Genomic DNA, 12,530 nt, shown 5'->3' with positions numbered 1-12,530 from the left:
TCGATTGTGGTTTGGTTTATGTGGCCCAGGTCCATAGAAAACAGGTCTGGCCCGGATCTGGCATCAAGCTGGCACTATTTATGTTCCTGTTTTCCTCTATTTTAGTTAGAAGACCCAAATGGCATGTTGCAATACTATACTGCTATGGTAGCCAACGTTTCAAATGCAGGTTTGACAGGTTTGTGAGTGTACACTTTATCCAAAACCTAGTGATGTTTACTCATCTTTGCCAGTGGGTGGCTATAGCTCAGGAGGTAGAGCAGGTCACCTACTGATCAGAAGGTTAGTGGTTCAATCCCTGGCTCCTCCAGTCTGCATGTCAAGAGTATGAATGTAGTTAGGAAGCACTCAGTTTAGAGAAAGTGTGTAAATGTGGCATGTTGTATAGACCACTTTGAGTAATCCGGGACACTAGAAAAGCGCTGTATAAGAATCAGTCCATTCACTGTCCGAATGGAGTTTCGTCATGTTACTTTTGCACTGTTTTGCATGTTCTGGCACATGTTGTTATTACATGGCTGGATTAAGGTACACATTAGGCTGACATCTGGGGCCAGAGCTGAAACTGTTCTGGGCCAGCACAGGGCCAGCAGTGTGTCTACAACTGGCCCGTGGCTGCACACAACTTACACATGGCCCACATACCGGAAAGAATGACGACCCTTTGGTGGCCCAGATCAGGTTTGCCAGAGGTAGTTCACACATGGGCCAGCACAGGACCACCAGTGTGTCTGCAACTGGCCTTGTGCTGGCCCATGTATGGGCTAGATCTGGGCCATACAATTTTGCTATGTGGAAATTTCTGGACCTTGTTGGTGAAGTGAGTAGAGTTTTTGATGTGATGGGGTGCGTTCCCCAGAAGGGGAGCTAGGATGGTGGCGAGGTACTTGGAAATGTTGTAGGTAGCTGAATTTATACTGCTAACTGTTTATACTGTCTGAGTGGGACTCCATCTTGGCGGATCTTCGGAGGTCCCACCCACACACTTAACACCCACTCACAACTTGCGTAATTTGATCTCAAAAAGTCACATGATAGAGTGAGGCAAGGTCTCACGGTAGTTTCACCCGAAACCTTCTGCTAATAATGACCCACACCCTTTTTCAACCCTTGGCTCATGTAATGATGCACATGATAAATAGTGGGTCAGTGAACCTCCTAAGGGACAACTCCTAATAGGGCTTAAATACCTGGGACTTTCCACCATTTGGTCTCAGAACTGAGAGGTGAAACATCTTCAACAAACTTCCAGTCCAGTCACTTTTCTTTGCAAGCTCCTTAGATTACTGTGACCTGGATGACTTAGAACCTACACAGACATTGTTGCTTTATGTACCTGTGCATTTTCGAATGTTTGCGTTCCAGGTGTTGTATGTTTTTTTGTTTTTTTTTACAGGTGCAGCAGTTGGCAATACATTGTGCATTTCTAGTTGTACTTCATCCTTTCATTATGTCTTCCCCAAACTCTCCTCTTTTTTTGCCTGTCCTGCCTTGAACATTGTCATACTGTATACCACCTATAATGTAATAACTGAAATAACAGGAATAGAAATAAAGAAATAAACAGATAAACCATGAACAAGAGGAGCTTATAAAGAATTTATAAAGCTGATCTTGGAAAAGCAAAATGTGTTTTGCACAGCAGTGCATTCAGATTATAATTCTGATTGATAAAGCTGCCAGACAGGACAGGATTTAAAAGGAAAGGGGGGAAAACTATGAAAGGAAGGTTGTGTCTGTTGCTGTAGGCAAATTGGTTTCACTTTGTCCTGTCTGTGTAGGTCAAACAGCAAAGTCAGCTACAGTGCAGCTCAGCAACTGCCGGGACGAACTGAATCTTTTTCTCGTGTTCAAGGACATGAGAGAGCTTCTCATCATCAGCATGAACTCTAGCATTTCTGTTGAAGGACACTCAGCCAGTCTCTTTAAATAACAGTTCACCCCCACCTGCAAACATATATTACAACACAAGGAAAACAACATTTATCATAGGGATTATATTAGCTTATCGTTTTTCACTATTCCTTAAATATCCAATTATGCAAACCTCACAGGTAGGTTGACAAGTTGGAGGGGAGTAGACAAATGTTTATATTATTTGTCTTTCTATCCCTCATAGAGACTCCAGGGAAGGACGACGATGGTCAGCCGGATACATCATTCTCTGACTCGTCACTGTTTGCTCACTGGGGTCAAGAGCTCAGTCCAGACAACCGGCGAGTGGCTCTGAAGCAGTTCCAGTACTATGGATATAATGCCTACCTCAGTGATCGTCTCTCTTTAGACAGGCCAATAGCAGACCTCAGGCCTGATGGGTAAGACTGGTACAAAAATGTGTAAACACTGCCTACGTGCTAGATTCCTAGATTATATGCTGACTTTAGATATAAAGTGTTGCTTTTAGTTTAATTCTATCCTACCATCTTTTTTTTTAAACAACCAGAATTGCAGTTGGAGAGTGAGGCGTGTGCGCATATTTAATGTTGGAAATGTGGTTGTTTAATTCTATGCAAGTATATATGTCTCTCCAACTGCAATGAGATGCACTGAATTAGATGTGGTATGCAATAACATATTAAAAAAGTATGGATGTATGGATGTATGTATGATACACATTTTACATGTATCACCGATGAAGGCAACTTATCACATTAAGGAGCATGGGTGCAGACTAATATTCTGCATGCTAAATGCAGAATCCATGCTGAATACTAATATTTCCATGGCACCATATTCACAAATTACAATAGTAATATGTATATGCGTTTAATGTTTATCATGCTTTACTCTTAATTTTGCATTTTAGCATTATAACATTTTTCAGTTTCAGTGGTATTTGGTCATACATGGAAACATTCTCGTAGGCTTCATTTGAGCACTGGGGGGGCACACAATGTAGATCCTGGGGGTTTCTTTATTTATACAAAGGGAAGCACAAAATCCAGGTGACAGGTTCTTGAGACAGGTACATTTATCCTAAAATGTAATGCAATGAGTTTTTCTCACTAATTCTTTGCAACTTTTCACATGTAACATTGTTCCTGCTTAATCAACGCACACACAGTTATGATTCATATTTACCGGTCACTTTAGTAGGTACACCTTGCTAATACTGGGCTGGACCATTTTTTGCCATAAGAACTGGCTTAATTCTTTATGGCATTCCACCACATTCCACACATTACAGTGAACTCACTGTCATGTTCAAGAAACTAATTTGAATTCATTTGAACTGAACATGGTTTGCGTTCCTGCTGGAAGCAGCCATCACAAAACTGTACTGTGGTCACACTGTGGTCATAAAGAGATAGATGTGGTCAGCAACAATACTCAGGCTGTGGAGTTTAAATGATTCTCAGTTGATGCTAAGGGGCCCTAAGTGTGCCAAGAAAATATCTTCCACATTATTACACCACCAAAATCAGCCTGAAGGCAGAATGGATCTATGCCTTCATGTTTTTATGCCAAATTCTGACTCTATCGTGCAAATGTCATATGAGTCAGCCTTTTTTTTTATCTTCTGTTGTCCAGTTGTAGTGAGCTTGGGTATGTTGTAGCCTCACTTTCCTGCTTTTAGCTGACAAGAGTGGCTCTCTTTATGGTCTCTGCTGCTGTAGAACATCTGCTTCAATGTTAGACATGTGCATTCAGAGATGCTCTTCTGCAGATCTTGGTTTTAAATTAATGTTTTTTTGAATTATTGTTGTGTTCTCTTTTTTAGCTACAGATACAGGGTTTAATTAAGCTATTAGCAATAGAATTAGACTCCAATGACTCATCATAGCAGAACAGAATCCTAGCAGTGATAGAAATTCAGACAGGACCAGACCTGGTGGCATCGAAGGTGAGGGTAGGAGACAGAGATGGGGAGGAGTCTGAACGGTAGAATGACAAAAGAGCACTAAGATTTAAAGCAGAATAGAGGCTGATTGGCAGTGATGTTGATGATTTGGTTAATTAACCAAACAAAAGATATGTTTACATGTGTGCATGATGGCTATAAATGTGTACATGCATTTATTTTAATACATGAAATGTAATAGCTTAGAGCTATTTGTGACAGATTACTGCTCATATGTAAAACTTCACATTCAAAACAGTTCCCACATACACGAATCCCTTTTGTGGGATAAATTTTTGGAATTCTATTTTAGCTTTGTTATTAAAACTGAATGAAAACAAGAAGTACAGGCAATGTCATCTTAAAATTAATTTAAAAACTACAAAAAACACTTCCAAATTTAAGAAACACGATCAAAGTCCTCGCAACTTGCATATTGACCGATTATTAATGAAGAGATTAATAAAATACTAGAATTTCACTCATCAAAACTGGAGCGCAGATGTCTTGGACAGGTTGTACCACAGAGTAGATACAACACCACAAACACAGAGGTCAAATTCACCCATCAGTCAAAGCAGTCAGAATAGCTACACCCCTATCTTGAAGCCTTAATATTAATACTACTTAATCGCTTAATATTAATATAAATTTTAATATTAAGTGAACTAAAATGTTCCCTTTCATACTTTCATAGTTGTTATGAAAGTGTGAAGGGGAAAATTAAAACCCCATTTTCTTCAGGCAGTTATTTTTACTTTGAAGTTGGGGATTTCAATCTTGGAGTTTTTTGGGATTGATTCATATTTGGAAACTTTGAAGGAGCTTAAATTAGCACTTTGTCTTTAGCTTGCTTTATAAGCCCGGGAGGTTGCAGCTTGGCAGTGAAAAATAAAGTCAGCTGGAGTCATCCTGTTGGGACCATGAACATCCGTTCTAAATTTGACCAAACAAAAAAATAAAAATTCTGAACTGGCAAATATTGTTCTTCAATTTTTTATTTTCTATTTTCTATCTGGAAAACTGCATTTTCACAATTCACCCACTAAACTATAAAATATCACAAAACTATGCAATGTTAAAAAATATATAACAGAATCAAATATTTGTTATTTGTGTTAAAAAAAAACCATTAAACATTTTTAAAATCTAATACTGATGATAAACTGATGATTAACTAAAAATTATCTGATGGTTTTTGTCTCTAATCTCACTGTAAACATCCATGTACTGGCTAAAGAAATCCACACTGGCATTGTGTTCTGATTTTTAGCTCTAATGAAAAATCACTTTGAAGTGACAAAGAATTTATAAGGTCACATGGAAAAACAATGCCTGAGTAATTGAAACCCAATGAAGAGTTTACTTTTGCCTGAAGCGTGCAACACCACTCACCACCTGCTGATGAGTGAATTATGTTATAGATGTAAGAAAAATGTAGTTTGCACTGGGGTTGTCAAGGGGCAAATCGCCCATTTAAAGAGGTGCTGGGGCAGCTGTAAAGCATATTTATCCCAACAGTCAAAGGTAAAGACTACTATTCTGGAGAAAACCCCAACAATCAAGAAATCCCCCTATGAGCAAGCACTTAAATGGACACAATACAAGAATTTTCAAGGTCTTTGTGTATTGAAGGCACATTAATTCCTGAGCAACAAGCACTAACTCTCTGCAGATCAAAACAGCAACATCTTTGCAAGGCGACTCAGTCTTCAGAATATCATTCACATCACCAAACGTGACTGTGCACCTTCTTAGCAATGACAATTTAATGAAGGCCACTCTACAGTCCAAAAAATGTGATCACACAAGTCATTCCAAACAAAAATCAGGGAAAGAATTACATCACATCATCACGTTTGGGACCAGACATATGTAGATGGCTCCATGGTGGAGAATAAATGGTGATATAGTGCTAAAGTTTACACAGCTTAAAGAACTTTTGGACATTTTCTTCTCCAAACTCCATTCAGAACATTCATTCCCACTAACACTGGCTCTGCACACTCATCTGAGACAGTTCCAGGGGAGACATTAATCACACATGTTTTGTGTCTCTGTTTCACATTTCCCAAACATTATGCCTGAGATATGGATTTCTGTAGATACAAAAGGAAGGGAGAGCATGATGAACATGGACAGCAATGGGGTTTTGTTGAATTTTTCTGAGGGGTGTAGAAACAAATAAAATAACACAGTCCTAACCCAATTCTCTTCTTTTAAATTAAATTAAATGTTCATTTCTAGACGATATTATGGGGAGGTTTTAACTAATTTTGCTGCTGTTCCACTGCTGTTATTGAGGTAGTAGTTGTGTGAACACAGGAACCATAGAACCAAACAGATAAACACCTGGGTCATTTAAAAACACCTCTGTTCAGACTGAAAGCAATTTTTCCTGGAATTTTATGGGCATTTTGTGCAGCTTTCTCTTTCTGCAAATCTTGGAAACAGACATTTAGTTTCCTCTCAGGAGAAGAAGCTGGACTCATTATTCACAATGCAAATGTCAACATGTGGTGACAGAAAACAGTGTTTTGAAAGAGAAAGAGAGGAGCGGGAGATTAATGACAGACCTTACCACTTTTCTTTTCTTTTGTTTTCCCTCTGCATTGCAGAGCACCACCAGTGCACTAGCACTCGTATTTGTTAGATTAACCATAAACCAGTGACAACATTTATGCATTGATAATCGGATATAAGGTTCTGATAGTCTGCCAAGAAGACTGTTTGGCAAGAAACCTGACAATATCTCACTCTTAAGCGGGATAGTGTCAGACGTGTCTGTTAATCCTTTAGACAAGCTGAAGGTCTAAACGTTGCCTCTTATTTGTTATTTTTCCTCCACAGGTGCAGAAACATTACTTATCCCTTGAACCTCCCTCAAGTGAGCATTGTGTTCATTTTTGTGAACGAAGCCTTGTCTGTCATCCTGCGGTCTATTCACTCTGCCGTCAACAGGACACCTTCCCACCTGCTGAAAGAGATAATCCTGGTGGACGACAACAGCAATAACAGTAAGTACCCACATTTTATGTAACAGAAATTGACTGTTTGTCTAGCTGTAGCTCAGCAGCCGCAAACAGGCAATAGATGCCTTTCCAGCTAGATTGAAGTAATAGAGATGGATTTGCAATTAGGGTGACACTTTGCCTACTATGCATTTCTAAGAGTTTTATGTGGTTTGATCACAAGCGCAAGAGTGAGTAAGCAGTGTGTTAATCTACCTTTCCCTAAGCTTCCATCTGATAATTATCTTGTCACATGCAATTACTCCCAAGGTAATGGAGAACATCATCAGATAAAGATATTGTTTTGTTGGGTTACAGGTTATGTACAAACCATGTGGAAGCCCATCCTGGATGCTATCAGAGTAATCCTTCAGCATCTCTCTCTCCTTCTCTGCCTTTATTGGTTTTGGGGGGAACCTGAGCAATTCCAACCAAAGTTGTTCAAAATTACTTTCAACAAAATCTTTGATAGTTTTCAGTCTGAGTGGCCTTCTCTTCTAATGTGCATAAGCGAGAGCACAGCGTAAACTGCCACTGATACACTGAGTTATGCTTCAATACAATTGCAATAATGCTTCTTGTCAAAGTTTCAAAATGCATACATTCAACCCTAAAGCTCAGCTCCCAAAGTATCCTCAATAAAACGGCCAATTAGTGAAGAGTTCACAAAAACACAGAGCATACATAAGAATGCAAAGCTGGAAAAGCCAATGTAGTTTACATATCGGTGTTTGCTTGCAGTCAGTATCTGTATTATATGCACTGCTCCTCTGAGGGCCTTCAAACTCCTTTAATGTTAATTAGGAGCTGTGTACACTGGGTTTAACTGATAGATGAATAACACTAATTAGCTGCAAAGCCAGGAAATTTGCCCCGAGGCAGATAACAATCCAGCAAGGTGATGAAGTGTTTGTACATATCTTGTCTGCATTTGCAAACCTAATTCTTACATCTGCATTCATTGGATGTTGAGTAAACACTGTCAGGTCAAAAAGACATTTAATATATGCGTGTAACTGCTGAGCTCTGTTCCTTCTGTGCTGCTATCACTGACATGACTGATGTGTGAGATCACTGACAGGTGACTTTAGTCTGCTTTGCAGAGCACAAGATATAGACTTGAAGTCACCTGTGAAAGTGGACCTGATAATTTACAGCAGAAGACTTTAACTACATCACAAAGGCAGAAAGCAGACTATAAAAAGGTAATGATACTGTGCCAAGGTCATTTATAGGCTTTTCACTTTTAAATAGGCTCTGCACCTTGTAACAGGAACTGAGACAACCATTACGGGCCAATCAACAGGGGAAATACTGGCACTGGGAGGAATATGTTTACCAGAGTCAATAATGCACAACATGGAGCATTGCCTGTAGCCTGCTGGAGCAAAACATAGATCACTGTGGTATGTCTTGATAACTTACCTCAACTCCACTGAATAAGAATGATCTCTCTCCTTCTGGCTGTTACTGGCCATAAAGTTGGATATATCCAAATGTATCATATAAAAAAATGCAAAACCCAGAAGTCTCGTCCCAAATTACAACTAATATTCATTCATATTTCATCAGGTAATTGAGAGCTGGAGAGCAGTTGCCTTCAGCGCCTTCAGAGACCCAAGTCACGCGTTGACATTTTGCTGATGGCATTTCGCCCTGTTTGCTTGAGCACTCCGTCACACTGCGTATGATAGGCCTGGTGTTATCATTATCACCATGACTGTGAATCTTATCTGTGCTAAATGTCGTTAGCCTGTTGACCTGTGATGCTGCTGATAGTGCTGAAAGGGTCATCATCCAGAGCTTACCTCTGAGGCACCCACAGCCTTGCATTAGTCATCGGCCGCTGTCACAGCTCACCTCCGAGAGGCATTAGCATGCAGGAGAACGTGTAGCCATCAAGGGAGAGAAGGGCAAATTGACCTAGCTGATTCCTCCTTAATTGGATAATGTCCCAAGCTGTGGGCCGCGAAAGACTTGTCCGTGTAAAAGTAGGGTTTTGAGAGGGTATCGCTTATTAGACAGGCTCAGAGGACTTATGATCCATTCTTTACCCTAAAATGTAATATGTTAGGGTGTAGAGTTCTATGATGAGACCTGAACCTGAAAGAAAACGGACAGCAGAAAGAAAAAATCATGTTTATAGTAATGTAAAATTGTTGAAGACGACTGTCTCTGCAGCATCAATCTAGAAATTCAAAGGCTAGCCTGCTGATTAGCCTCTGCAGGCAACATGCAATCTTTTGCCAAGGTTTCCTGTTCACTCATTTAAGTAAGGAGATAGAGATAGCTAATAAAAAGCCTAAATTTCATTAGAAGATAGTTTTAAGATTGTATTTTAGCTGATATAATGTTCTGCCACGCAGACTATTTATGCAAACTTTTCTCAAAAGTGGTTAAAAAACATGAAAATAATTTAAGCATGCTTAAGCATTCAGAAATGTCCTCCCTTGCCTTCATGTAAAAAATAGTCATAGGCAGAGGTTACTATGGAGTTTAACAGTTGTCAAAAACTGCCTGAATATTCTGATATATGATTGAGTCTAATGTTTTTGTTGGCTAATTAATCCTTTAGTGACACAAGTTAAATGTAAAGTGCTCAGAAAATAGTGAGCTAACCATAATAGTCTCAGCTCCTTTAAAAACAGAAAAAGATTCAGTTTGCTAAAGAACTATCTGGCATGTTTTATGACAATTTGTTACTGACCAGTAACCACTGACTTAGTGTGGAATGGTTCAGCCCTCATGTGTGCAAAAAGGTTCCAGCAGCTGTTGGAAACCACTGAGATATCCATCAAGCGGTTACTAAAGGTCCAGCCAGTGAAAGCTGGAGGCCACACAAAAGTTATGATATGATCAAAAATAAAAGATTGTATTAGTGTTCAAATTGCTGTTAATATGTACTGCCAAGAATATGTCCAGATATTTTCCTGTTTTTTGACAATGCTTACTGAAACGTCCGTACCAGAAAAGTCTTCATCAACGTCTAGAGTATGATAAACAGGCAGTGCCAATTTGTGATAGAACTGTTAGCAATGTACTCTATGTTCACCATGTTTTGGTTTTTTTAGCTTTTTTATTCCTTTTTTTTTTTTTAAACAAACTGCCTTTGGACTTTTTGGCTTGATTGTGGAGGAAGAGCAGTTCTCAGTTGGATATTTTAAACACTGATTTTCACTACCACTGAGTTGTGCAGTGAGAAATTGCCAAGTGATGCTGTGCAAACTACTCATCAACTGCGAGACCTGTATCCATGACGATTTGCCATCTGCTGTGCAAGCAGTAACTCCTGCTTGCTGATAAATGGTGTTTAGTTTGAACATGCATGAAAGAAACATATAATATTCAAGGCATAGTCAGATAGGCTCAGTTCATAGAAACATTTATGTAAGTTATGATGAAAGACAGATGAGGAAGGAAACAATTACTAAAATCCCATTCATCAAATATCCTTTGCCTGGTTGTGGACGCAATGATATATATGACACAGTCACAGCTAATTCTCTGTGCAGCTAGGAGAAAATCTGAACAAGAGGATTTTAAGCCCTGTAGCCACATGGAAAGCTTTCAAGGTTTGTGCATTCAGGAAATCCTCTTCTATAACTGTGTCACATCTGACTGAGAATAGGCTAGAGGTGAGCTAAATGGCAGGTTCTTCTATTTTGCCACTCACCATTAGATTTGCTATTCATCCTCTGAGTGAGAAAAACCTTGAATTTTCTTTGATGCTTGTAAATTATGTACTGGAATTAGTGCACGGCTGCACAGTGATGTTATAACCTGTTTTGCTTGTTGTTTGAGTCCAACTCTATCCCAAAGCCCATTGCTTTCCAGCAGAGCCTCAGCCGGATATTGGTCCTGAAAGATTGATGAGCGTTGGCTATCAGCTATTCCTGGTGTAATGAAGTGTGTTTTATTAGGATTTGTTACAAGGAATGAGAGCATCATTCTTATTTTCAGTGCACATACACATTAGTATGTCTTAATTATTGATGGATTAAAACTTATAGATCTGTTGCAGCTGCTCATATGATTGGCTTTATTGGCTTTAGCCAAAGTAAATGGAATTATATAGCTAATCTCTCTACTAAATGCCTTTAAACTTGAATTAGTACAAAAATTACTCTGCTTTGAGTTCGAGAAATCTCATTAGGGGCAAATTCACATCTCAGTTGTTAGCTGATTGCAGTTAATCAGGAGGTATAGAAACCGACTGTTACTGACTCCTCTTGCTACTGTAATACTCAACATACAGGACATGTAATATACCACAGAGTTATATGTGGCATGCACTGCATGTTCATTACTGTGAGAATTACTGTGCTTTTGAATTATTTATTACCTGTTGGGAAATGGCAGCCGTCCACTGGAATAAATAAAACACACTCTGACTCTTTTCTGTCGAAGCACTCCTGTTTCCACGTGTGGTCTGCTTGTAGTATGATTTTGGTTGCATGCAGATAAACAGTGTGAATGGAGAGCACAAGATCGATGGCATTCCCTAAATCAGGGGTGTCGAAGTCCAGGCCTCGAGGGCCGGTGTCCTGCAGGTTTTAGATAACACCCTGGGTGAACACACCTGAATCAAATGAGTAGTTCATTACCAGGCCTCTGGAGAACTACAAGACATGTTGAGGAGGTAATTTAGCCATTTGAATCAGCTGTGTTGGATCAAGGTCACATCCAAAACCTGCAGGACACCGGCCCTCGAGGCCTGGAGTTCGACACCTGTGCCCTAAATGCAATCTCGAAACCAACAGATTGCTTTATAAGAACTTCTTAAAATGTATCTGTATTTGTAAACAATGATTAGTGTGAGAAACAACTATACCCATCATCCAAAAGTTGGCTGTTGCCTCCAAAGCATAAGTCAACAGCCAAGTGATATATTCCAGAATTGACCACGTAAATCTTTTTGTTTTGTTTTTTACTTTTGTTGCTCGATGACATTTTGTGTCTGGAAAGTGTGAGTGTGCACAAACTGAAATAAGTGTCATCTCCTGTGCTCACATTTATAGGTGGGATATCTTATCTATATTATCACTCTTCATAGAGTTTGTTGACATTATATAATTCAGACTCAAGGGTGAAGGCAGGATAGCGGACATTTTATAGAACAGCTTCACGTACCTGTGTATCCCACAGGCCAACTGGAACTATGATCAAGATGCAAGAAGGTCAACCGTAGCCAAATACATCCAGAAAGTAAGACAGGTGCTGAGAAGCCAGCTGAATGGTAGGAATAGGATCTGAGCCATCAATAAATAAGCCCTATGAGTCATCAGATACTCACCTGGAATACTAAGCTGGCCACAGGAGACATAGATGCCACTGATGTCAAGATGCAAAAACTCCTCACAATTCATTGAGGTTTTAACCCGGAGTCCAGCACTCTGAGGCTCTACGAGCACCAGAAAGAGAGAGGGTGAAGATTTATTAGCATCATAACCTGAATCCTTGAAAAAACACAGAGCATCTATGAATACATCTGGAAGATAGTCCCCTGAGATGAGTGCCTCAGGCACTCAGACACTCAATGATGAGGAACAGAAGGAGGAACTGTGCCATCAGATAGAGGAAGGGGCTGACAAGACATCCTACCAGTGGCTAGAAAAGACCCACAGTCATGAGGACCCAAGCTGCAGAATGTCCAAATTTACCCCAGAGACTATCCATCA

The 12,530-nt window shown here is 39.6% G+C and overlaps 1 protein-coding gene across 1 annotated transcript in view; it reads left to right on the top strand.

Annotated features, from left to right (window-relative positions):
• Positions 1–12,530, top strand: part of galnt18b (UDP-N-acetyl-alpha-D-galactosamine:polypeptide N-acetylgalactosaminyltransferase 18b) — an 87,398-nt gene that overhangs the window by 34,169 nt on the left and 40,699 nt on the right. Inside the window, exons 2-3 of the mRNA XM_031735928.2 lie at positions 2,120–2,315; positions 6,692–6,858. Coding sequence (XP_031591788.1) covers positions 2,120–2,315; positions 6,692–6,858 — 363 coding nt within the window. The remainder of the gene's footprint in view (positions 1–2,119; positions 2,316–6,691; positions 6,859–12,530) is intronic.

This window comes from Oreochromis aureus, linkage group 1, assembly GCF_013358895.1.
Source record: "Oreochromis aureus strain Israel breed Guangdong linkage group 1, ZZ_aureus, whole genome shotgun sequence".
NCBI classification, from domain to species: Eukaryota; Metazoa; Chordata; class Actinopteri; order Cichliformes; family Cichlidae; genus Oreochromis; species Oreochromis aureus.
Note: the sequence above shows the minus strand (reverse complement) of the source record. Positions and strands in the feature narration are given on the sequence as shown.